The sequence below is a fragment of the Lipotes vexillifer genome, unplaced genomic scaffold (genome assembly GCF_000442215.2).
Source record: "Lipotes vexillifer unplaced genomic scaffold, Lipotes_vexillifer_v1.1 scaffold169, whole genome shotgun sequence".
Classification (NCBI taxonomy): Eukaryota; Metazoa; Chordata; class Mammalia; order Artiodactyla; family Lipotidae; genus Lipotes; species Lipotes vexillifer.
The window spans coordinates 788,290-816,160 of NW_006793375.1; the positions used below are offsets into that span (position 1 = coordinate 788,290).

The 27,871-nt window shown below is 41.4% G+C and overlaps 1 protein-coding gene across 1 annotated transcript in view; it reads left to right on the forward strand.

Annotated features, from left to right (window-relative positions):
- Positions 1-27,871, forward strand: part of PIR (pirin) — a 98,573-nt gene that overhangs the window by 66,352 nt on the left and 4,350 nt on the right. Inside the window, 4 exon segments of the mRNA XM_007472047.1 lie at positions 6,030-6,074; positions 15,010-15,092; positions 22,352-22,396; positions 22,398-22,419. Of these exon segments, the coding sequence (XP_007472109.1) occupies positions 6,030-6,074; positions 15,010-15,092; positions 22,352-22,396; positions 22,398-22,419 (195 nt within the window).

Here is a 27,871-nt window from a genome sequence, read left to right on the forward strand (position 1 = left end):
CCCCCCCCCCCCCATATACACTCATACACGCCTTCATTGCGTTAGGTGACAAGTCTGACGTTTGAGGCTTCCCTGTCCAGTGCCAGACAAACAATTAATTCAGGTATTATAAAGCACTTATTATTTACAGACTCAATAGTACTGGCTGCCTGTAACCCAACATACTGGCTAGTAAAATTATACTGTACAAATTTTATTATCAAACCATTCAAGTCAAGCTCACCTTTTGTCTTTTTTTTTTTTTTATCCGCCTTTGTAGGTCAAATTCCAGCATAAAATTCAAGGACTGTCTAAATTCATTTTATTTGAGTGCTTTGTTGCATCAAATATTCCTTGAAATGTGTAGCCCATTGGCTGGGTCCTGATTATGTTTTGTTTATAATATTTTGATTGTTTTGCTACTCATGGTAAAGGGATTTGACGTGGATGTCTGGGTTATGTTTGGCTTTTGGCATAAGCTTTGCAATCTAACTAATTTAATGTTGACTTTCTTGTATCATTACCAAACTAAGGGGATAGAAATAGAGGCATACACTGCTACCATCCCATTTCTGACACCAGGAAAAAGCATATGTCCCAAGGGACATCCAGTTAAGGGAGACTGGCAACATTTCTCATGGGTTCAGACAGGTTTTATCTGAATTCCATCCCATAAATAATGTTGGGATCGATTTTTACCATCTCTTTATTTCCTTCGGGCAAAGGCACATTTCTGTAGGGCTGTGCTAATCTTGCGGAAAATGGATGTTTCATGCAGTGATGATTTGGAAGGCACTTGATATCAGAAATTGAGCTAGATGGTGCATCACTTACAAAGAATCCAATCTGTTGAGTCTCTGACAGTACCAGATTCCTCTCACATTTTTCATGTTGGTTCTTGGCTAAAGTAAGAATAAGTAGTTGTGTTTTGTGTTTTGTGTTTTTTTGCAGTGACTTTTACCATCTCTTGCAAAGCAGTCTGAGTTCCCTTGCTGCAAACTGATATACAGATAACACCATGTGTTCTCATTCGTTGAGAAGGACATAAATCTGTATTTCTAGGAAAATATCAAATCTTTGCCAAGAAACTTGTGCCTTCCGGTCCTCCTGTCCCCTTTGTCTTCTGACTGACTGCATCAAAGTTGGGCCCTCAACAAGCACTCTGTTTGTTTTCTCCATCTTCCTTCACAGTACCCCTGCTACTTGGCATTTAAAAGCATGATCTGGAGTGTTAAAAAATGGAGGATTGTTATGGTATCGAAAAACTTAATTTTGCTTCCCTCAACTTTTAACTTTTCTTTAGAGTATATGTACATCAGTTAACAAAATTTCTTTAGAGAACATATAGCTTATCACATTATTCTGTGGTATGCAGAATAATGGCCCCACGAAGATGTCCACGACCTAATCCTGGAACCTTTGAATGTGTTACCTTACATGGTATAGGGGATGCTTCAGGTGTGATTAAGTTAAGGATCTTGAGATGGGGAGATCAGCCTGGGTGATCCAAGCGGGCTGATGTAATCCTAAGGATCTGTATAAATTAAAGAGGGAGATGGGAGTCAGAGTGAGAGAGAGAGATGTGACAGTCGAAGCAGATACATACAACAAAAACTGGTTAGAACCTACTAGGCCCAAGATGGCAGAAGGTTTGACTTCCTGTAGACCTTGAGCCTCATCATACGCTCATTGTAATACGTTAGCATGTTAATGACACACCCACAGTTGCCTTGACAGTTCCGAGGCGGACCACAAAAGGCCAGAAAAATGGGCCGTGGCCCAATTCCTGGAAATCCCCCCCCTTCCCCAAATTAGCTGAAATACTCCTCCCACTCGTTAGCCTATTACCCAGCCCATAAAATCTAACCTCCCCACACCCTAGAGGCCTCTCTTGCCTTCTGAGATGGACCGCACTCTGTCTATGGAGCACATATGTCCCTGGATAAACTTGCTTTCGCTCTACTTCAGCTCTCGCTTGAATTCCTTCCTTTGTGAAGCCAAGGACGCTCACTCACTTGGCAGCCCGTCCCAGGGGCTCGGATGAGACCTGGGACTGCCCATTCCCTCGTGCCCCCTTCTCCTGCAACAAAGTCACATTCTCTGGTTGTAGAAAACTGACTGGAGGCAACCAGTTAGGGGCTGTTTCTCTCACCTATATGATTTTTTCTGTGAAAGAGAAGAAAGATATGAAATATGCCAATGTCTATGTTCATTGTTTCATCCTTTGTGCTCTTCTGAACTAAAATATTAAAGTATTGAAAATAAACAAAAACCAGTCTCTAAAGTTGAGAGGGAAAGGGATTAACAAACAGTGTGGTCTAATGATGAGCACACATCACACAAACCCAAACTGAGGGACATTCTCCAAAATAATGGGTCTGTACTTTTCATGAAGAAAATGACTGAGGAGCTATTTCAGGTGAAAGGAGATTAGACATGACAACTAAATGCTGCATGTGAACCCGGATTCCATCCTGGCCTAGACATGTTTTTTTCTTTTTGCCCTAAAAAGCATTACTGAGGCAACTAGCTCAATTTGAATATCTGTACATAGCTAATAGTATTGTATTAATGGTCATAATTTTTAAACTGATATTGTATTTCATATTTTTTATAAGTGGACTAGGGTTACGTTGGAAAATATCCTTGCTTTTAGGAAATTATTTCAAGGTAACAGGGTATCATGTCTCTAAGATTACTCGCAAATATTTCAGAGGAAAAGAATGATGTATATTTCTAGAGAGAATGTTTAAGCATATGTGATAACAGGTTAGCTTTTGGAGAATCTGGGTGAGTGGTGTATGGTAATTCTCTATACTATTTTTGTAACTTTTCTGTATGTCTGAAATTATTTCAAAGGGAAAATTAACAAATAATTTGGTGGAATGAGGAGGGGGAAGGGAAGACCCGGTGGGTCTGCCTCCTGTCCAGGAGGCCAGGCATGAGGTCCATGGTGAGTGAGCTGCCTACCCAAGCTGAATGCACAGCTATCTGGGGAGAGGCTCTTAGGAACCAGCACTGCTTTGAGGTGTGGCCTCTGGTGTGACCCAGAGTTTGGGTAGAGGTTTCTTCTCTCCTTAGCCCTGTTCCCCTCTCCCCTTTCGAACCCAGAGCTGACCTTTGTCATGGATTTGGCGTGTCACCAAGTCATGTTTTTCTACTTTCTCTACACATACATATATAAGCAGCCATTGGAAAGTTCTTTGAAATAATGAACTTAAGACTGAGGGGGAAGGAAAATGAGCTGGGTTAAGGCAAGGAATGTAGGCCAAGAAACGCTCTCACTAGGGATGTTTGCAAGAATTGGGAACCTCCCTGGAAATGAGAGCAAATGCCACAGAAAATGATTTACGTGTTTAAAAGAAAAGTTTTCCACGTCTTCTGTTGGACTGAAGGAGGGCTGACATAAATGTGTTGCCGATTAACCCAAGCTACAGGACCACGGGTAAATGTGACCTTCATCGCAGCTCCTCTTCGTTGTCATTGACTGAGGGAGGGAGTGGAAAGAGCTTCCCAGCTGTGAAGAGCCAGTAGCTTGGAGACCACAGTCGCAGGGCCTGTGACCTCAGACAGAAATAAAAATGCCAGGATGGTATCCATTCCTGGTGCAGGACAGAAAAGTGGGAGGAAAGATAGGGGAACAAAGAAAGATGAGAAGGACCTGAAAATCTCACAAGAGAACTCTTTGATGATACAATCCTGCTCTTGGCAGAGAAGGAATTCCAAAAAAATGTGGTAGTTCATAAACATATAGTAAGCATTCACATGATTTGGCTCTTGTTTTGCTATAGCTTTAAGAAAAAATGCTTAGTGGGAATTAAACTAGGTTCAATAGAAGCAAGTGCAGATAGGCAACATGATAAAAAGAAGGAAAAAAGGAAATTGCCCTCTGTTCCTATTTTATTCCCTGTAACACTCTGTGCCTTCTAGCCAGTAGCATGAATTGTGTTATTGATGGTGAAGGTGGAGTCTGTATCCTAATGGAAGACTTTTGCAAGGAACAACAACGGGGGAATGCACATAATACATTGACTTGGCCATTCCTTTAAGCAAATGTTTGGTCCTTCTGGATAAAAGATTTAAAAAGATAAAAAGAGAAAGAAAACAGACCGAGGCAATTATGTGTAGACTAGTTTTCTGCTTGAAGGGTGAGTAGGAATGAAGCAAAGGCGGTGGAGGAGAAATGAGTTGAGAACAATCAAAATGACTCCAAATAAAAACCCACTTGAACAATTGAGAGCTTTGACGTTCTGTCAAACTTGGAAACCATTAATTTTTTAACACCTTTCAACCATGAGGAGAGGATCGATTATGTCAGTCACAACACGTCCTTGCAATGGAATGCTTTGCAGTCTTTCCCAAGGATGAATTATTTCTCTGTGTTTTGGAAAGGTATCCAAAATAGAACACTGAGTTCTAGTTTTTAAGCAAATAATATATAGTGCATAAAAGAGAAAAGAAACTGAAAACACAGATACCGAATTCCTAATGATATTTACGGGCTGGGAACAGTTAGCATGTGTTTTCAGCATCTGGCACGAACCTCTGTCCCCTCAAATTGGACAATGTGAAGACCCCTGGCTGTGCCTTCGTCTTTCTGTCTCCAGCCACAACAAGTACATCTGAGTGGTAGCTGGTCACTGGATGATGGGAGGCCAAGCTCAGAAGACTGAGCCAGTGGGTCAGTAAGGGAGCAAAAGAGCGAGTGTGCTCTGAGCATTTAGACTTAATTCCAGAGCCCTTACACTCATTCTCGTAAAATCTCAGGGAGGAAAAAGTGTGAAATAGGAGGATGAAAAAATTATCGTCTGGCGTCCACCTGAGTGTCTGTCTTTGTTTTGCCATTCTTCAGGCTTTCCGAACCAGACTCAGTTTATGTTAAGTTTGATCAGTCATGCCTTATCACGTGGGCCCCTCTTGCACTTTTCAACCCACCTGCCAGCACAGCCACATGCCTAGAGTCTACTTTGTCCTCTGTGATTCTTCCATGCCTGCCTTGGTTTTGTTTACTCTGCCACCATGTTGACTCTCTCACAGACTCCAGTCTGGGTCCTGCCCTTGTACCTTGGACTTGGCCCTGCATTCCCTTCGCAGATCTTCTTTTCTCCCAAAGGCACACGGAGTGATGTTCTGATTCTGTTTTGAGCTGGCCATTCCTACATTCACGTCCCTCAGTGGCGCTGCAGCGTCTCCTCTGGGCCATAGGGACAATACATAAATATCCATGGAAATCCAGTGCTCGTTCCAAGAGGGCACATAGTGGGTTGTCACTTAAAACTGTTTGGAGGGGACTTCCCTGGTGGTGCAGTGGTTAGGAGTCCGCCTGCCAATGCAGGAGACTCAGGTTCAAGCCCTGGTCCGGGAAGATCCCACATGCTGTGGAGCAGCTAAGCCCGTGCGCCACATCTGAGGAGCCTGCACTCTGGTGCCCACGAGCCAGAACTACTGAGCCCACGTGCTGCAACTACTGAAGCCTGTGTGCTCTAGGGCCCGCCTGCCACAACTACTGAATCCCGCGTACCTAGAGCCCGTGTTCCACAAGAAGAGAAGCCACCACGATGAGAAGCCCGCGCACCGCAACGAAGACGCAATACAGCCAAAAAAAAAAAAAACTCTTTGGAGGCCCAAGGAACTGAAGATAAGCCACACTGGTGTGTTGTAGTTATTAACATGATGTTCAACCTGGAAGGAACAGCTTGTTTGTTAGTACAGCTGTTGGCATATAGATATATAGCCAGTGAGTAGCACACTGTCTACTTGGGTGGCTCTTAAATACTTGAGGCCAATTCATTTAGGTTTTGGGAGGGGGGGGTGTGTTTGTGTGTGAATGCATGCATGTGGGACTGTGCTTAAAACTGTTTACAGAACTTAAGTTTTAAAATGTATGTATATCTAAAAGATTTCATCTTCAAACCTTTTGTATCTGTAACTTATATAAGTTTATATATTTGTATGTCATATGTAGAGTATTAAATATTTGATATTGTTATGTCTTTGTTCCTTTTGGCATTATGGACACTAACCTTTTAATGTCGCTGGTCCCTTTTCAGGGTGGACAGGCTTCATTTATACCATATCTGGAAATGTGTATATTGGTAAGTGATGAGTCTGTTGCTTTGGGTTCAATTGCAATGTCATTTAAACTACTGCCAGGAAGGAAAGGTAAGGTGAAACCTTTCGTGTAATTGAATACTATGTTTGCTCCTGTTCGGCACCAGCCTCCTGTACATCCTGGTGCACCCAGGGCAGGGCACCTCTCAGCTTCCAGTATATCCAGTGAGGGAGGAGAATAGGAACACCACACATGACAGCAGCCATTTTACTGTGGCCTGTGTGCAAATGTAAGGTCCCGGCGCAATTATGTGGGTTGACACCTTGCTAGGATGTTGGCAAGCCCCATACTGATAAAGGGATGGAGCTTTAATGGGCTGCCGGGGGAGCAGGACACTATCTCCTGGGAGGTGGAAGGAGGTGAATTTGCAGTTCCAGGTGCTTCTGAGAAATCTCTAAGTCGGTTTCCTTTTATTCCAAGGGGTTGTGCGTGTGTCACTTGTTGAGTCTAGTCTAGAAGGGATGTTTGAGACCCAGTCAACTCTCTTTTTATAGATGAGGTATGTAAAGTCTAGAGAGTTATTCAGCTTGCCAGAATTATGCATTGGTAGACCTGGGACCAGAACCAAGGGCTTGTCAATTCCACTCCCTGTGCCCCACCCCATATCCTTTGTACGATGACAACACAGGAACCACACCATCTAACTTGTCTTTTCCAGCCTAAACCCTTCAGCCAACCCAGCAGTAGAAGAGCCAGGAGTGGTGGGAGAGTGGACCTTGTAGAGTAGGCTGGCTCCTGCCTGTATCTACTCCCACTCTCCCCATCCTCCTAGAAGCAGCATGGAGGCCAGGAAAGGTCGCTGTAGGTTTGTCAGGGCCCACTGACCAACTTCCAACTGCCAGTAGTACCTGTGTTTCTTGGCCTGAGGCTTTCTCTGAATCCTGGGAAGGCTACTCTGCCCCAGACAGGGCAGGATGGAAGTGCTAAGGAAGCTGCCTTGCCCCTCAGGTGGGATAACGCTGAGGCCTGTGTGTGAGGCCTTTTCCTAGAGTCTCCTGGAGGCGTTATGTTCAAACTACCCATGTGAGCGTCCTTGGTAACACATCCTTCATTGTCTGCCTTCCCTTTCCTGTCTAACTTTCCCAACTCCTGGACTGGTGTTTCCTGGGACTGCCTCCCAGATAAACTCCTTGGACTCAAATATGCACCTCAGGCAGTGCTTCTGGGAAAACCTACAGTAGGAGAACCAGCCTCCCTTCTCCCCTTCCCTGCCCCTCATGGCCGTGATGGGTGGTGTGGACGGGGTGAGGGGGATGGAGCAGAGCATCTGACTGCTCGAAGCTACGGGCCAAGAATCCCATTTCTGAGGCCCTCTGTGGTTGGAGCTCTTTACCCCAACCTGTAGGGTAGCCTCCTCTGCAGTGAGCTTGCTGCCCTAGCGTGGCTATTTCCTTGGACAACACACTCCCAGCCCCAGACAGCTGGCTCACTGATACTGTCTGCTGAGGGCTTGAAGGCTACGCCGGAAGCCATTTAAAGCATTCTTTATATTCTCCAGAAGGGCAGTTTAATTGCCTGAAATTAATCTTCTGAAAAATAGTGGTACCACAAGCTCGTGTATTTTGATTTTATACCACAGAAATGGGCTTAGTTCCTCTTTCATTGATTAGCATTTCAATTATGACTCAGAAGCAAAATTCATTTATTTCAGCATTTGAGAAATTGTGAAAACAATTTAGTAGTAGTATCACAAGTCCGTGGGCACACACTTTAAACTATATTAACCATCTGGAAGGGATGAAGCGTCATTTGTTTTTATGATCTTTTGAAAATCTTGGTTATCACAGAGTACTTCCTAAAATGGAGTAAAAGCCATTTTTATGGAGGTAGCACCCCTGACTTAGGATTTCAAGAGAAATAAAATAATCTGCACAAATGGAAAGTAATAAAGCACATGGATTGTGAGGTGGTGAGGATACCAGAAATGTGTAGAGTGGGGAAGGACAGGGCCACACAGCAGCTGTCTTCGTCATTGCGGGCCATACAGTTTCTGTCGCAGTGACTCATTCCTGCCTTTGTAGCACAAAAGCAGTCACAGGTGATACATAAATGATTGGGACGGTTGTTCCAATAAAAGTTGATTTATGGCCACTGAAATGTGAATTTCATATATTTTTCATGTGTCATGAGCTACTACTCTTGGGATTGTTTTTAGCCATTTGAAAACATAAAAACCTTTCTTAGCTTGTGGGCTCTACAAAAGCTCACATTTGATTTTGGTTTTATAGGCAAGGAAAAATTTTTCCTCTACTGTTCTAGGTTCTTTCTGGCTGGGCTATGAGCTAGATGGACATGAGACAGATTAACAGGAGAAAAACAAACTTAATTACATAGGTACAGGGGTCCCGTAAAATATGAGACCCAAGGGCAAGTTGGGCAGATGCCATCCTGAGCTAAAGAATGACATAGGGACCTGAGGCTTCAAAGGGGAGGAGGGTAATTCACGGGAGACAAGAGCAGATGTTTGGTAATTAGATGTTTGCCCGGCCAGCCGGGTAGGTCATTCAGATGAAAGTTATCTCTGGTAATAGCTCTCTCTTTGAACCAGGCCCCTTATCTAAATTCTTCAAGGTAGTTAAGAGAGTGGTTGGAAGCTCTTCCCGAGTCTTTTGGGCCTTGACTGTCTTCAGCTGAAAACAATCTGCGTGCCAAAGTGGCACATCTTGGGGAGTCTCGTTCTGAGCCCCTTCACTTTAAATGACATTGTAGAGGTTGAAGGGGAGAAAGATTAACAAATAATCTTCAAACCCTCTTTGAATCAGTAGTTAGAGCCTTGTTTCCTGACAGACCTTTAGTCCAAGAATTTAACAAGTGAAAAGGTCAGTGGTTCGAGGGGTAAGAATGACTTATACATCCACTTGTTTTTCTCGAGGTGAGGCAGGATTTTCCTGAGTCATCCCTATTCACTGGCCTGGTCACCTCTCATGACCATGAGCCACAAGTGCAAAACATCTGGCAGGAAATGGGGTCACGGTCTGTAGTGTTGGAGCAAACTTGCATCTGCCCAGGGTAAAGTGGACCATGGAGAGAATCTAGCTCACGAAACTGCCCTCTTGGGAACCTGCTTCAGCCAACGAATAGCTGGCCAGGTGACCTCATTTGAATTGCATCTCCTTCCCTTCCTCCTCTTGACCCCCGAATGGAGATATTAATGAGAAAAACAAAAGGAACCAGAAAAAAAGAAACAACAAAGCAGAAATAGCTATTGAATGTGTACTGACCTATCAGTCTATGGAGAGAATCCAAAAAATGCTCTCTGAATTTATTGCCTCAATTTTATCTTGCTTATAAAACCAGGATGGCAGCAGGCAACCACAGATGGCAGGAACTGATAAGCAAGTAATTGTCTTCAATGTCATGTACCTCCATTCTGTTGAAATAGATATTATAAATATGTATTTAATGTATGGGGCTGGAATAAAGGGACTGCAATTTGGCTTGAGAAAGTAGTCTGGGGAGAGTCCATAAGTGGAGATTAGGATGACTGTTAAAAATATTAATTGGGGCTTCCCTGGTGGTCCAGTGGTTAAGACTCCATGCTCCCAGTGCAGGGGCCCTGGGTTCGATTCCTGGTCAGGAGACTAGATCCCACATGCCTCAACTAAGAGTCCACATGCCACAACAACAACAAAAAAGATCCCGCATGCCGCAACTAAAGATCCCGCGTGCCACAATGAAGATCCCGCATGTGGCAATGAAGATCCCATGTGCCACAGCTAAGACCTGGCACAGCCATATAAATTAAAAAAAATATTAATTGACACAGGAAGAACTTAAAAGATGGACATCAGTAGATTTAGTTTTGTAAGGACAGGTGGAGTTTTGAACGTTAGAAAATGCTGGACGTTAACTAGTTGTCTAAGTTAGATATTTTTAAGTTCATGGTGCGTATAGTGAAGTCACGTAATTTTCCACTAACGACACCCTGAAGAAGAGAAGGAATTAACAGAACTAAAATAAGACAAACAGAATTAGTACTTCCTTATTTAAGAGTACTTACTTGAGATGTTTTATGGATTTCCAGGATCATCTTAATTTTTGATACACTGTGTTTTTTTTCAAGCCTTCTGACTGTTGAATAGTAGCTTTAAAAATTGTGCAGGAGAAAGACCTTTGACAGCAGTCTTTTTCTGAGGCAACAAGTCCTTTCAGCCCCCGGCTGAAATCTTATGCAGTATATGATTTAAGAAAAAAACAAGAAAATAAAACAACATGATCAGAAAACCAGTAGATCCCAAGGATATTAGCTCTAAACCCCTTCCCTGCAGCTGAGATGAAAATGACATTACACATCAACACAGAGATCAACAGGCTACAGGAGTTTGTATCCTGTGTCCCTGAAGCTTGGGGCAGTTTATCAGCTTGCGTGCCAGTCCCTTAGAAGAACCAGTATCATATATACTGTTGGGGCTTAGAAAATATATTTAGAAATCTAAAAATATTTGTGGTTATTGAGATGACAACTAACTGGCTTATGTGGGTGGTAAAATGTTTCAAACTTATTTGAATAAGTAATTATTCATGCTCACTGTGGTCTGCCCTTTGCTTCTGGTTCTGGGGGTTATTAAAAAGTTTGACACAGCCCCTGGATCTCAGTAAAGGTGGGGAAACACGCTAGGAGCCCTCCGAGTTGACCTCCACTTACCCAAAATGAATTGGACTAAGCAGTGCGCCTCATCCCATGCGGAATACGTTGAATGAGGTGCCAGAACGCCCAGGATGATCGGCTCCCCTGGTCCACCTGCCCCCTGCTACTCCCCCTGGCAAGTTGAAGTGGACTTAAAGGCAGGTGTGATTGTTCTGTAATCTCTTTATGCCAGTTGCACCAATGATTGCAATTATGCGATTTAATTAAATAATATTTGAATTAACGAAATAAGCTTGAAAAGAGTTTGTATTTCTAGAGCAACCAAAGTCAAATGCTTTGTAAAAGTATATTGCTAAAGAAAACTCTTAGAATTCGTATGGCAGAGATGACAGTAAAAGATTAGGGGAAACTCTGAAAATCTAGAAGGATTTCAGTGGTGCATTATGGGTATGCTTTATAAAGAAAGGCCGTGCTTCAATCCAGTTTCTAAGAATTGGCAAATGGATGCACATTTACAATTTAAAGTAAAATGTCGGAGGCAGCTTAATCTTTTTCAATTAATGATCCGGATTGCATCAGATAAAGAAGGCTTCAGCTGTACATACAAAATTGATGATATCAAAACCTGTGATAGAAGTACCAGAATGTACGGAATAGAGGGTAAATGGGACAGTAGTTCTTGAAAAGAGAAGAAGAAAAAGGAAATCTTGTGTATGGGGAGAAGTTTCACAGCAATAAACCACACACTGAAGATGCAGCACTAACTTTAAAATGTTTTAAAGTATTTTGCCCTTTCATGACTGTTTACGCAAACAAAAATATTTGCAATTCAATTGTTTTCAGTTAAATTTTCCTTAACTGTACTATTAGATTTAACTTCTTGGCGAAGCTTCCCAATGGAAACTATTTATTATCTGATTTGGCTCGATTTATAAGTGAAAGTAGTCAGAACCAATAAAATATATCTTCTTTGAGACTTATTTCAGGTTCAGGAGATAACCAGATGGCTGCAACAGCATAGAAATGACATGAAGATGGAATCAATCTTTGCTTTCTGTGATCCTGCTTTAAACATTTTATAAAATAATACAGAAGCTAAAGGTACACTTAGAATGATTAATCTTAAAAACCTGACTTTCCAGTGTCTATAAAAAAGGTTTGCCGGCTTCCCTGGTGGCGCAGTGGTTGAGAGTCCGCCTGCCGATGCAGGGGACACGGGTTCGTGCCCCGGTCCGGGAAGATCCCACGTGCCGCAGAGCGGCTGGGCCCGTGAGCCATGGCCGCTGAGCCTGCGCGTCCGGAGCCTGTGCTCCGCAACGGGAGGGGCCACAACCGTGCGAGGCCCGTGTACCGCAAAAAAAAAAAAAAGTTTGCCTTACGGTGGAGCATTTCAAATGACCTCTTCAGAATCAATACTATGATTCCTCTCCTAGTTCAGCAAGTAGAATGAGCGGAAATTGCATTCCGTATAAAATTAGAATGAGAGCTCTTAGGGAAACATGAACTCTGTTTCTAAATTCAGGTTTTCTCATAGACCAATGACTGGCAGTCGAGCAAGCTACCCTGATAGGAGGTGCAGAGAAATCCCAGTTCAGCACTATTTTTGAGAGCTGTCTCTTGCCAGCTCACTCCATTAAAACATAGTGAAGGGGCTTTATAAATCATTTTGGTCTCTGTATCATAAAACATCCTACATGATAAAATTAGGGGTCAGGGGTAGACCACATGGGTAATGGGTGTTACATATGAATTCATTGAAGATAAAGACATGGTTCATTGCTCCCAGGGAATCTCAGTAAAGCACACTTAATAAAATGCTGCTTTATCTCACAGTTTAAAATATTACCCCAATCTAAATGAGATGATTATTAGACTCCGAGACTCCTCTTTTTATGGCCACATCCTTGCATGAGTGGAAAATGAGCGGAGTTCTATCATTCACTGCCGTGACATCTGTTAACCTAAATCCTTGGGGGAGGAGAAACCTTCAGTGATGTGCTGGGGCTCGCTCTTGCTGGAGCAGGTTGTGTACCTCTTCCCTGGCCTCAGGTTGGTAGCTTGAAATTGGCCACAACGGGAGCATTTAAAGCACGGAAGTTGGCACACAGTGCAAATCAGGTTGGTTTTTCCCCTTGTCCCCGAAAGCCAGTTGGTAAACGTTAACTAGCACAGCACTGCCTCTGAGACACAAGTTCCTAAGCTTTTTGTGCCATGAACCCTTTTGGCATTTGCCAAGGCCCCACCTCTGAACAATGTTTTTTGGTTTTTTTTTTAATTCAGTGGTGTCATTAAAAGGTTAAAAGAACAAGTCTGTGATACAGTTCCACATGTGCTTCTCTGATGACATTTGAAATAACGTGATCCAGAAGCAGGTCTACTTTAAATTGTTAAGTAGTGATTAACATAAACTTATTTTGAGATCTTTACAATGCTAATGTGTTATGAAAATATCCGTGATTTCTACTGGAAACAAAATCATTGGTCCAGCTAATACTGCTGTGGTTTTCTGGCTACAGTCATGACTGAAAGAAAGGCCACATTTCAGTTAGGTGTTCGTGAAAATAAAGATGTCATTTGTCTCCCATGCAAGTCCATGATTGCTCTGAATTCTATCCATGGACCCCTTGGGAACACATTGACTCCAGGTTAAGAAGTTCTCTGTTAGAATCCTATTTCACGTGTGCAAGCATCAGAATGAACCCTGTTGCTTCATGTAGGTTTATCTCCAAAGTGGAGGTGTAAGGAAGGCCTTCTCTAGAAAATATGACTATGTTTGAACTCCAGTCAGTATTCACAAAATTCACAAATTATGTTTATATGGTAATTCCTCAAGCTACTGCTTTTGCTTAAATAAGTCCTTCCATGTTGATTATTCAGCTTTAGTTGTATCGTGTCAGGTGAATGCCCTTTTTTTGTTATAGTCCAGAATGTCATGCAGACATGGTTACAGGCTTCTCAGCCTGCCCGGAGTCTTCTCTCTGTTGTCTGTTCACGTGTCTGGTTTTCAGTCAGCTGCAAGGCCCAGCCACGTCCCACCTGCCGCCTGCTGTGGCCGTTCAGGCCGCTGCATGATGCTGCTTCTAGGGAGAATCGTGTTCTTCGGCTCTTCTCTCCCCCATTGTTGCCCAATCTTTCTTTCTCCACTCCACCTCTCAAACCCATTCCTTTCTTTCTGTGTCCACTCTCCCAGTTCAGACTGGAATTCATTTCCACTGAGACTGTTAGAGTAAACTCCTAACAGGTCATCCTAACTTCAGTCGTGCCCTCTCCAATTTATTCTGTGCTCTGCTTTATTTCTCCAAAACAGAGATCTAACCATTTCCCACACACCCCCTTTCCTCAGAGGTCCTCCGTTTTATACGGATAAGCATGGCCTTCATGTCTTCCCTTGACCTGAAGCAAGTGTGCATTGCCATCATTCCTCCCAGAAGAATGTTCCAGCAATGATAGAAGGTTCACCCGGGCATGCCCTGCACGTTGCCAGCCCCTCACCTTTGCACAGTCTGTCCTCTTGTCTAGAGCACCCTTTATCCTAGCTTTGCCTTTTATCTGTCTATCTGATCCTGCAGAGCTCTGCAGTCCCTGTTCTCTCTTTGAACTTTGTTTATTCCTTTCTTGTTGCCTTTAACACACAATTTCATTTGTATTATTTTTTCTGTTTCATCTGTGAGCCTTAATATAGAAGGGATGGAACTATATCTATCCTGAAACCTCCCCACTCCTGCAGCATTCAGCAGAGGGCCTTGTACATAGTTCCACAGCTGTTGTTCACTAGCTGTCCAACTTACCTGTTTTCCAGTTGAATTAGTCTCTGTTTTATGAATATATATTTAGTTTCTCTCAGTGAGATTTTGAGTTATTTGTATGTGAGGAATCGCCTTTGCACTTCTTTGCATTTTATCACAGTGCTGGGCAGTTAGTTGTAGGTGTTCAATAAATACTTGTGGAAAGGAATTAATGATGGAATTTACTAATTTTCCTAAGCATGCTTAAATCTTTTGAGGTTTATAATTGACCCAAGGAAACACTCTTATTAGCATGTAATGCCAAGGACTTTGCTTATTAATTAACCTATTAGGCATGACATTGAAAGTGTAAGTGGAAACATAATACAGGATTCACTTCCTTGTCCTTTTCTGCATTGGAAAGCAGCCAGTTTTGGACTTTAATAATAGCAAATACCATCAACAAGAGATTTCAGGAGATTCCTAAGTTGGTTGTTTCTGAACTTGAAATTCATATTATGGTGCCGTGTAGTTAACCAAGTTTGTAATCGTATGAGAAATGTACTACCATGAGGACTGAATTAAGTGGGTTGTCTTTTTTGTAGGACCTGATGACACACAACAAAAAATAGAACCTCATCACACAGCTGTGCTGGGGGAAGGTGACAGTGTCCAGGTGGAGAACAAGGTTAAGTATTAAAAATCTTTAATTCTCTTTTTTCAAACATTTTTTTGCATTTAAAAATTTTAATGTAATTTTTTTTTTTTTTTGCGGTACGTGGGCCTCTCACTGTTGTGGCCTCTCCCACTGCGGAGCACAGGCTCCGGACGCACGGGCTCAGCGGCCATGGCTCATGGGCCCAGCCGCTCCGCGGCATGTGGGATCTTCCCGGACCGGGGCACGAACCCACATCCCCTGCATCGGCAGGCGGACTCTCAACCACTGTGCCACCAGGGAAGCCCTAATGTAGTTTTTAAAGGTTACTTTCCATTAACAGTTATTAAAAAATATTGGCTGTATTCCCCATGTTGTATAATACACTTTTGAGCCTACCTCACACCCAGTGGTTTGTACCTCCTAATCCCTCACCCCTGTCTTGCCCCTCCCCCAGCACTGGTAACCACTAGTTGTTCTCTGTGTCTGTGAGTCTGCTTCTTTTTTGTCACTGGTTTGTTGTACATTTTAGATTCCACATATAAGTGGTATCATACAGTATTTGTCTTTCTCTGACTTACTTCACTTAGCATAATGCCCTCCAAGTCCATCCGTGTTGCTGCAAATAGCAAACTTTCGTTCTTCTTTATGGCTGAGTAATATTCCATTGTATATATGTACTGCATCTTCTTTATCCATTCATCTGTTGATGGGCACTTAGGTTGCTTTAATTTTCTTAACTTGTACTTTCTACTAGTTTCCAGGAAAGTGCCGAAATCTCCTGTGTACCTGGAAAATTTTTTCTCTTCCTCCGGGAAAGAAACTATGCCACAAGTTTATCAGCCCCTTTCATTAACTTCTGTTATTTCTACCGGTTTATTTTAGGGTTTTATCTACACTGATTCGTCATCTTTAGGAATCATTGAAAGTCTGTATTGTTTACCCCTAGAAACTTGAATCTGAAGGCAGCTCTTCCTTGTCTCTCACTTTTTCTTTCTTTATACAATTGACTGATTTTATCGTTAGCATAAGGGAAAATGGATCAGCCCTTTAGAGGTATAAATATAGATCTACACACATATTCCCATGGAGCCCTCTGAAAGTCAGCCTCACGTTGAACTGAGAGGAACATATGATCCATTTTGTAGTCCTTTTGTGTTGAGTCCTTGCTTTTTAAGTAAAGTTTCTGATATTTTAGGAGTCCAAGGAGCTTTTTTTAATCCAGGTTGCCAGGTTTCTTCCTTGTGTTCCTTCCTTCCTTCCTTCATTCCCTTGGACTGTTCGCTTACCGTCTTGTGAGCCTATTAAACCCATCTGGCCACTTTGTGACATTCTAATAAGGAGAATTGAAGAGACAGTTGTGCAGAAGCTCCTGCAAAGATGAATTTTGAAAAGTAGGGATGAAAACTGTGTTGGCATGCAGGTGACTGGCAGAGAGGCCATCTGACTGACTGCCAGCCCTCCGGCCCTGGTGGGGTAGAATGCAGTGGATGTGAGGAATGATTGTATCTTAACCCACTTTGTTGACAGCTCCCCTACTGCTGCTTTAATCCTCTGCAGTACCTCCAGGAGCAGTGAAGTAAGGCGAAGCAAAACCCCATGAGCTCCAGAGGAAATGCGTATCTCAGGGTCTGTGCTCACTATAATTAGGTCGAACTGTATGGAACTGCCACTTCTGACCTACAGAAATGGCGATCAGTACTTTATGCCCAACAGGCTAGATTTAAACTTTTTCTAAAGGGTTATTGAACCCCAGCTACACCTATTCATTTCTGTTTGTCTGTGGATGCTTTCACACCACAGTGTAGAGCTACGTGGTTGCAACAGAGACTGGATGGCCCACAAAGCCTAAAATCTTTATTCCCTGGCTCTTTACAAGGACAAGTTTACTAATCCCTGGTCTGGAACATAGTGGGTGCCCAATGATGGTAGCTGGAAAGGTCACTTATCTAAACACCTGATGTGACAGGTGCTCATGCCACGTACGTGTTACCTAGTGAGGATTTATACCTTAGGCCCCAAGGTTTAGGGCACATGAGTTTCTACAAAGGCCCTAAAGGACCCTAATTCACTCGGGCTCCAGGCCAGCGGTATCTTCACTTGGAACTAGACTTACCCTGAGGAATAAAGAAGGAAGCTGTGCCTTCCCAGTTCTCCCTTATTCCCATGTGCATGGAGTTGTGGACAGGAATGAGGAGTTGATATATAGTCCCCAGCTTCCCTCTGGCACTGCTCTCCCTGCCCTTTCTTTGCTTCTTACTCTGTGTCTTCACCATCATGCCTGTCTTCCTGGTGGCTCAGGAGCCTGGGAAGTTTCCTCTAGAATGGCCAGTCCTCCAGGGCAGGCAAGGAGGGCAGGGAAGAGTTGATGTATTGATAGATCACATCTTTTCTCTCCCCAGGTTTCCCGGCTCCATTTTAGCATTTGACTCGTCTTAGACCAGCACATATTAGGCTGCAGGGACCCCTACCTTTTTCACTCAGAGTGTGGATTGTCTTTTGTGACTGTATTCTGAAGTCTTCCATGGTGGGTAGCAACTGCAGGGGGCTTGGTTTGTGCTAGATTGAAGAGTCTTTAAGCCAGACTCTCTGACTTCTTAGAGGAAGCCTAAACCCCAGCAGTGCCTTCAGAATGGCCTTAACTTTTTCATTGTTCTTAGAGATGGGGATCAACCCTGGGCCCCTCTGGACATTTAAGCCTGGACTGTAATGGTCACCCTGGAACAACCTCTGTTTCAAGCGTTAAAGCTCCCTGTGCTGCTTTGGCCCACAATCGGTACCCTGGTTGTCACGGTGGCTCCATGATCAGGAGCACATGGATTTGATATTAAGAGTTGATCTCAGCTTAAAACTCATGTTCATACTAGTGTCCTATTGAGAAAGTCTTAAGCCTCGTGGATTAGCAAACTTACGTGTAGTTTGTCAAGGTAGACAATCAGTTCCTCATTGACTGCCATCAAAACCATACCTGAGAATAAGGATACTCTTTAACTGGCACCATTCATGGGGAATTCATTAAACTAATACAGATTCATATTTGATTAAAATAAAGATCGAGGGCTTCCCTGGTGGCGCAGTGGTTGAGAGTCCGCCTGCCGATGCAGGGGACACGGGCTCGTGCCCCGGTCCGAGAGGATTCCACGTGCCGCGGAGCGGCTGGGCCTGTGAGCCGTGGCTGCTGAGCCTGTGCTTCCGGAGCCTGTGCTCCGCGACGGGAGAGGTCGCGACGGTGGGAGGCCCGCGTACCACAAAAAAATAAAAATAAAAATAAATACAGATCAAAAGACAACTAAAACACCCTTTTAAAGCTAGAGACAACTTTTTGCTGATGTGTAAAAATTCATAATAAAATAAACCATTCATCTTCAAAAACTGGTAACAGTTCACTGTTTTCTCTTTCAGTTGGCCTAAGAAGTATAAACAGTCAAGTCTAGTAAGAACAATTACATGCAGTTAAGTCCTGTTAAAGCTCAGTTTCTTTCTGATAATGTTTTCAGGTAATATTTCACCATAATAAATGTTCCTGATGCAAAAGCATGCCCTTAGTTTCCTTCTCGGAGTCCCACTGCCATCTCAAGCTTTGTATTTCTGATTAATCAATCAAACTCTGAGTACATACTCACAGTGTAGAAGTTATCAACACCGTAAATAAATCCTAGCACCTTCATCTGGGCTTCGATCATTTATCGTTGGTGTCAGTGGAACTCAAGACATGTCTTGCCAGTATTTATGGAATAAGAAAGAGCAATTTGTAAAAGTAAATTATTACGTAAACCCAGAAGGGCCTGACTCGAAACTAGGAACTCTGAGAAGGTGTGCCAAAGTGAAAAACATGGTCTGGGCCCCAAAAGATCGTGAGTTTCAGTTGGGGCAACTGTCCATGAAGCAGTAAGTGAACTTCTGTTCCCTTTGTGTGAGGGTCTCTTCATCAGAACCTAACAGGGCCTAAACCCCTGACTTAGATCCACACAGGGTCTCATGATCTTAAGCAAGTCTGTCTTTCTCTTTGCTTTGGCCTGATTTTCATCATTTGACACTGTACCCAAGGTCGCCATAGAGGAGGACTTTTCAAGATAGCAACATTCGGGACTTGGAGCCACAAAAGCACTCTACTGAATATCCAGAAAGATGATCAGCTTTCACCAAAGAAGGCTAGTTAAGGGAGGAAAAAGGATGCACTTAAGAAAAAAGAAAAAGACCCAAAACATCTGGCTTAGGTTAGAGGGGAAGGGGCCAGGCAGAGGTTAATTTTGTAAAAAAAATCATTCAGAGAAGCTTGGACCAGGCTTCAGCTTTCTTTCTTTCTTTCTTTTTTTTTTTTTTTTTAATTTTTATTGGAGTATAGTTGCTTGACAATGTTGAGTTAGTTTCAGGTGTATAGCAAAGTGAATCAGTTATACATATACTTATATCCAACTCTTTTTAAAATTCTTTTCCCATTTAGGTTACTACAGAGCACTGAGTAGAGTTCCCTGTGCTATACCGTAGGTTCTTATTTATCTGTTTTATACATGGTAGTGTATATATGTCAATCCCAATCTCCCAATTCATCCCACCCCCCTTTCCCCCTTGGTATCCATACGTTTGTTCTCTGTGTCTGTGTCTCTATTTCTGCTTTGCAGATAAGTTCATCTGTATCATTTTTCTAGATTCCACATGCAAGCAATATTTGTTTTTCTGTTTCTGGCTCACTTCCAACCTTCAGCTTTCTGAAATGGAAAGCCGAACTCCCAAACAACTCAGCACCCAGCAGTTGAATCATTTTTCATTTCAGTCCAAATGCAAGTGTCCTTTTATCCTACTGTCTGACTTATAAATGAAAGTCATCATTTGATTTGAGTAATATCAAAAGGAGCAAAACTTGTATTTTGAACACTTTATTATTATTCCAAACTGTGTAAACTGTAGGACACGTTTGTCACTCACAAAAGACACATCTTCTGAATTAAGAAACTTACATTCTGAGGAGTCGCACACCCATGGCACAAGGAGGTAGGCCTTTCCTTTCCCCTTCTCTCATGACCCCCGACCCTTTCTCCTCTGCCTCCTGACCCTAGAACTCAAGTGTTTATCCCCTCGAAAACCAAGCACCTCGAAACACTTTTTAGTGATGTCTTCCCTCAGATTAAATTATAAATGGTGTAGCACCAGCGATCAGAACTATTTTTCTAAGATACTTTTCTTGAATATGTCATTTGATTCGCAACTGAAATTCCACCCCTTCAAAGCCCTTAGGTAGAAACCTTCCCCTTTCTTGGGCACTGTTGGGCTATTGCATAGTAGTATGCACAGTTTAACTTGTTCATAACACTGGGTCATCAGCATGTATATTAATTACTGTCCTGAGCTATAAAGTGTGACGATGTCTTTAGGGCCTGCTGGCTACTACAGTAAGTGGTCCTAGACTAATTTTTAAGCTTCTGTGCCTGTTTTTCATAGTTTTTTTTGGTGTGTGTTTAATTTCCATAATTGATGTTGAGCTGTCCATTTCCATGTATTGCTGTATAGTAGTGCTTTCCTGTCTTCTAGCTTTGAATCTCATGGATCTGATAACCGCAAAGCTTAATTATTAATGTTGTGTATAATGTGAGAATAAGTGGAGATTGAGTGAGGGTCTGTACTAAGGTTAAAAGACTAAACTTTAGTACATGGGGTTTATGACATCTGTTTTTAAAATTTGAATTAGCAGAAGCCTTTTTAGCTTACTCTTTGATTTTCAGCTGAGTTCACATTGGCATATTTTGACAGCAAATTGGGTTATGGATACATAAGGTGATGTGTAAATAAATACAGGCCTGGGAATGGTTAAACAGATGTTTTTTAAACATGAAGAAATGATTAAAGCATCCACTGGGTGGATGTACTAAATGCACAGCCCTGGGACTGTAGGGAGTAAGTAAATTAAGACTTTTGCAGAAACCATTCGACCCTAAATTCCCTTTTAATTTTTTAAAGTTAGAGGCAGAAGGAGAAATAAATGTCGGTTCTGTAAGATACAAATATTTCTAACTACATGGAAGATTAAAGACTTCGTTCATCATATGCTTCATGTTAATTGAATCCAGTGATAAATCTTCTGGTACTAGTAACATTGTAATTATTTCTAATTAAAGAGCTTTATATGAGTAGGAGCATATAATATATTATCACATATTTATATTATCACAAGTGTGATGGGAGGTTCTTCTGCTGGTTTCTCTGGCATTACTGGGTCAGAGGACATCAGCGATTAGGAGGGCTTGAAGTCATATTGTCAAAGTGCTCTCTAGAAGGATTACAGCACCCACTTAAAATCTCCCAAATGATATATAGAAAAGTGTATCTTTCCCTGCAGCCACACTACTGCTGGGTTTAATAATTAATTTTTGTTTTCACTTTCAGGGAAAAAAACCTCATCTTAATTCTAAACAAAAACTTTTAGAGACTTTAACACAATAGGACCCTTTTGGAGAGAAATTTGCCTGAGCAGGTATCTTGGGGATTTTTTAAAAAATAAATTTATTTATTTTTTTGTTCATTTTTGGCTGCATTGGGTCTTCGTTGCTGTGCGCAGGGTTTCTCTAGTTGCAGCGAGCGGGGGCTACTCTTTGTTGCAGTCCGCAGGCTTCTCATTGCGGTGGCTTCTCAGAGCACGGGCTCTAGGCACGCGGGCTTTAGTAGTTGTGGCTCGGGGGCTCTAGAGCGCAGGCTCAGTAGTTGTGGCTCACGGGCTTAGTTGCTCCACGGCATGTGGGATCTTCCCGGACCAGGGCTCGAACCCGTGTCCCCTGCATTGGCAGGCAGATTTTTAACCACTGTGCCACCACGGAAACCTCCTGGGATGTTTTCGTAAGGTTCCATTTAGTGCAACATTTCTGGGGCATATTTTACATTAATAGTAATAAATGTCAAAAGTAATAAAATGTTACTTTTGGATTTGCATAAATAATCTTCACTTTTAAAAATTAAATTTTTAGCAGGAAATTATAAGCTCTATAATAGGCCAAGTCAATTACATAGTTTGTCATAAAGATGTTTCTAGTTAAAGGAAAATCTTAATTTAAATTCTCCTTCTTTATTAGAGAAGGTTATTATCTTGGTGTTCGGGACATATTCTTGAGTTCTGATTGCTACCAAACATCTTAAAGAATAAGCATTTCCACATCATGCGTTGCACAGAAAATATTTCTGGAATTTATCTTTAGAATTAGGGACATCCTCCCTTTGGCCCGAATGTCAACTTCGTATCCTTCCTAATCAGACATTCAAAAATAAGGCTGTTTATTGTTTGATGGTCTCTTTCTTGACTTTAGGATCCTGAGAGAAACCACTTCGTCCTGATTGCTGGGGAGCCATTAAAGAGAACCAGTTGTCCAACATGGTAAGCCCCACATGATGGCGATTTCTTTGGTTGGTTTTCCTTTGCTTTGAAAGTAGTGTCCATATATAGGGTCACCGGGAAGAAAGCTGGATTTTTGTCCTCTCTCCATCTACAAAGTTGAGGATTTTGTTTTATTTCTCCATTGTGAAAGGAAAATATATACATGGTTTTCACTTCTACATTCATTCTCTTTCCTTTAAGGAAACATTTCTTGAGTACCTACCACATGTAGGACATTGAGGTTTGAACTGTGGGGAAAACAAAAATAGTGTTTTTTACATAGTGTCATAGGGAATTTCAACTTAAAAAAGATTTTGTGGTCTACTGGGGACTTGAATATCGTTTTTATCTTTACCAAAAATAACAGTGATTTCTTTCTTTTTTTTTTTTCTTTTTGGCCGCGCTGCACTACTTGCAGGATCTTAGTTCCCAGAGATTGAACCCAGGCCCATGGCAGTGAAAGCACCGAGTCCTAACCACTGGACTGCCAGAGAATTCCCATAAATAACAGTGATTTCAGTACTGTCCTTGTAGTCTATTGTAATTTTAGTGAAAAATGGCGACCTCTTAGGAATATTTCTTTGGAAGTTTCTAAAATATTTCAGTCACTCTTAGTTTATTTTAAAAAACAAATAGAGGGACTTCCCTGGTGGTCCAGTGGTTAGGACTCGGTGCTTTCACTGTCGTGGCCCCGAGTTCAATCCCTGGTCGGGGAACTAAGATCCCGGAAGCTGCATGGCACAGCCAAAAAAAATAAAAGAAAAAAACCCGAAGATATAAAACAGGTAAACAACAAGGTCTTACTGTACAGCACAGCGAGCTATATTCAATATTCTATAATAGACCGTAATGGAAAATAATATACATGGATGTATGTGTATACATATGTATAACTGAATCACTTTGCCGTACAGCAGAAATTAACACAACATTGTAAATCAACTATATGTCAATAAAAACAAAACAAATAGAGATAACTGTACTTGGAGGCAGAAAATCCTGGAATAAGGACTCATAATAGTCACTTTAATTCTTTGTCTTGACTTCCTCAAAATACTGTTGTTTGATTGAATGAAGAACGTCTAAAAGCATCCAGAACCCAACCTATTACTTAGATAAATGCTACAAAACATAGTGTATGTCCGCTTATCTGATTATTAAATTTAACATGCATTAAAATCCTATTACACTACCTTGCCTTGCCTACAGGTATGCACAGTGATTTCAGAAAAAAAATAAACCTGGCTGATCATAAATTTAAAGAACACTGATTACTTTTATTTTACTTATTATTTTTAATAGAACTTTATTGGAGTATAATTGCTTCACAATACCGTATTAGTTTCTGTTGCACAACAAAGCGAATCAGCCATATGCATACACATGTCCCCATATCCTCTCCCTCTTGCGTCTCCCTCCTACCCTCCCTGTCCCACCCGTCTAGGTCATCACAGAGCACTGAGCCGATCTCCCTGTGCTATGCTGCTGCTTCCCACCAACCAATTTACATTCGGTAGTGTATATATGTTGATGCTACTCTCACTTCTCCCCAGCTTCCCCCTCCCGCCTGTGTCCTCAAGTCCATTCTCTATGTCTAAATCTTTATTCCTGCCTCGCAACTAGGTTCTTCAGTACCATTTTTTTTTTTAGATTCCATATATATGTGTTAGCATACAGTATTTGTTTTTCTCTTTCTGACTTACTTCACTCTGTATGACAGACTCTAGGTCCCTCCACCTCACTACAAATAACTCAGTTTCATTTCTTTTCATGGCTGAGAAATATTCCATTGTATATACGTGCCACATATTTATCCATTCATCTGTCGATGGACATTTAGTTTGCTTCCATGTCCTGGCTATTGTAAGTAGTGCTGCAGTGAACATTGTGGTGCATGTCTCTTTCTGAATTACGGTTTTCTCAGGGTATATGCCCAGTAGTGGAATTGCTGGGTCATATGGCAGGTTTTTTTTAGTTTTTTAAGGAACCTCCATAGTGGTTGTATCAATTTACACTCCCACCAACAGTGTAGGAGGGTTCCCTTTTCTCCACAGCCTTTCCAGCGTTTATTGTTTCTAGCTTTTTTGATAATGGCCATTCTGACCGGTGTGAGGTAATACCTCATTGTAGTTTTGATTTGCATTTCTCTAATAATTAGTGGTGCTGAGCATCTTTTCATGTGCCTGTTGGCCGTCTATATGTCTTCCTTGGTGAAATGTCTATTGAGGTCTTCCGCCCATTTTTTAACTGGATTGTTTGTTTTTTTGATAATGAGCTCCATGAGCTGTTTGTACATTTTGGAGATTAATCCTTTGTTGTTTCATTTGCAAATATTTTCTCCCATTCTGAGGATTGTCTTTTTGTCTTGTTTATGGTTCCCTTTGCTGTGCAAAAGCTTTTAAGTTTAACTAAGTCCCATTTGTTTATTTTTGTTTTTATTTCTGTTACTCCAGGAGGTGGGTCAAAAAAGATCTTGCTATGGTGTATGTCAAAGAGTGGTTTTCCTAGGTTTTCCTCTAAAAGATTTATAGTGTCTGGTCTTATATCTAAGTTTCTAATCCATTTGGAGTTTATTTTTGTGTATGGTGTTAGGTAGTGTTCTAACTTCATTCGTTTACAAGTAGCTGTCCAGTTTTCCCAGCACCACTTATTGAAGAGGCTGTCTTTTCTCCACTGTATGTTCTTGCCTCCTCCTTTGACGTAAATTAGGTGACCATATGTGCATGGGTTTATCTCTGGGCATTCTATCCTGTACCACTGATCTATATTTCTGTTTTTGTACCAGTACCATACTGTCTTGATTACTGTACCTTTGTGGTATAGTTTGAAGTCGGGGAGCCTGATTCCTCCAGCTCCGTTTTTCTTTCTCAAGATTGCTTTGGCTATTAGGAGTCTTTTGTGTTTCCATACGAATTGTAAGATTTTTTTGTTCTAATTCTGTGAAGAATGCCATTGGTAGTTTCATAAGGATTGCATTGAATCTGTAGATTGCTTTGGGTAGTATAGTCATTTTCACAATATTGATTCTTCCAATCCAAGAACATGGTATGTTTCTCCATCTGTTTATGTCATCTTTGATTTCTTTCATCAGTGTTTTATAGTTTTCTGAGTACAAGTCTTTTGCCTCCTTAGGCAGGTTTATTCTTAGGTATTTTATTCTTTTTGTTGCAATGGTAAATGGGAGTGTTTCCTTAATTTCTCTTTCTGTTTCTTCATTGTTGGTGTATAGGAATGCCAGTGATTTCTGTGCATTAATTTTGTATCCTGCAACCTTTCCAAATTCATTGGTTAGTTCTAATAGTTTTCTGGTGGCATCTTTAGGATTTTCTATGTAGAGTATCATGTCATCTGCAGACAGTGACAGTTTTACTTCTTCTTTTCCAATTTGTATTCCCTTTATTTCTTTTTCTTCTCTGATTGCTGTGGCTAGGACTTCCAAAACTATGTTGAATAGTAGTGGCGAGAGTGGGCACCCTTGTCTTGTTCCTGATCCTAGTGGAAATGCTTTCAGTTTTTCACCATTGAGTATGATGCTTGCTGTGGGTTTGTCATATATGACCTTTATTATATTGAGGTAGGTTCCCTCTATGCCTGTTTTCTGGAGAGTTTTTTTTTTTTATCATAAATGGGTGTTGAATTTTGTCACAAGCTTTTTCTGCATCTGTTGAGATGATCGTATGTTTTTTTGTTTGTTGTTTTTGTTTGTTTGGTTTGTTTTTGTTTTGCGGTACGCGGGCCTCTCACTGTTGTGGCCTCTCCCGTGGCGGAGCACAGGCTCCGGATGCACAGGCTCAGGGGCCATGGCTCATGGGCCTAGCCGCCCCGCGACATGTGGGATTTTCCCGGACTGGGGCACGAACCCGTGTCCCCTGCATCGGCAGGCGGACTCTCAACCACTGCGCCACCAGGGAAGCCCGATCATATGGTTTTTATTCCTTAATTTGTTAATGTTTTGTATCACATTGATTGATTTGCATATATTGAAGAATCCTTGCATCCCTGGGATAAATCCCACTTGTTCATGGTGTATGATCCTTTTAATGTGCTGTTGGATTCTGTTTGCTAGCATTTTGTTCAGGATTTTTGCATCTATGTTCATCAGTGATATTGGTCTATAATTTTCTGTTTTTGTGATATCTTTTTCTGGTTTTGGTATCAGGGTGATGGTGGCTTCATAGAATGAATTTGGGGGTGTTCCTCCCTCTGCAATTTTTTTGGAAGAGTTTGAGAAGGATGGGTGTTAGCTCTTCTCTAAATGTTTGATAGAATTTGCCTGTGAAGCCATCTGGTCCTGGGCTTTTGTTTGTTGGAAGATTTTAAATTACGGTTTCAATTTCATTACTTGTGTTAGGTCTGTTTATATTTTCTAATTTTTCCTGGTTCAGTCTTGGAAAATTGTACCTTTCCAAAAATTTGTCCATTTCTTCGTGGTTGACCATTTTATTGGCATATAGTTGTAGTAGTCTCTTATAATCCTTTGTATTTCTGCAGTGTCAGTTGTGATTTCTCCTTTTTCATTTCTAATTTTATTGATTTGTGTCCTCTTCCTTTTTTTCTTGGTGAGTCTGGCTGTGGGTTTATCAATCTTGTTTATCTTCTCAAAGAACCAGCTTTTAGTCTTACTGATCTTTGCTATTATTTTCTTCATTTCTGTTTCGTTTTTTTCTGCTCTGATCTTTATGATTTATTTCCTTCTACTGAGTTTGGGTTTTCTTTGTTCTTTTTTTTTTTTAGTTGGACCTTTTAATTAATTAATTAATTAATTTATTTATTTATTTAACATCTTTTTTGGAGTATAGTTGCTTTATAGTGGTGTGTTAGTTTCTGCTTTATAACAAAGTGAATCAGCTGTACATATACATATGTTCTTCCTCTAGTTGTTTTAAGTGTAGGGTTAAGTTGTTTGAGATTTTTCTTGTTTCTTGAGGTGAGATTGTATTGCTATAAGCTTACCTCTTAGAACTGCTTTTGCTGTGTCGCATAGGTTTTGGGTCGTAGTGTTTTTGTTGTCATTTGTTTCTATGTATCTTTTAATTTCTTCTTTGATTTCTTCAGTGATCCCTTGGTTATTTAGTAGCACACTGTTTAGCCTCCATGTATTTGTGTTTTTTATAGTTTTTTTTCCTGTAGTTGATTTCCATTCTCATAGCGTTGTGGTCAGAAAACATGCTTGATACGATTTCAATTTTCTTAAATTTTCTGAGGCTTGATTTGTGACCCAGGATGTGATCTGTCCTGGAGAATGCTCCATGTGCACTTGAGAAGAAAGTGTATTCTGCCACTTTTGGGTGGAATGTTCTGTAAATATCAATTAGATCTATCTGGTCTATAGAGCACTGATTATTTTTAAAATAGTCTATTTTGTTTTATTAGTAGCTTCAGGGAAAAGCATTAAATTATACTCCACCTAGCCCATAGCGTTTGACTCCATTTTGCGGACTTCTGATTTCCA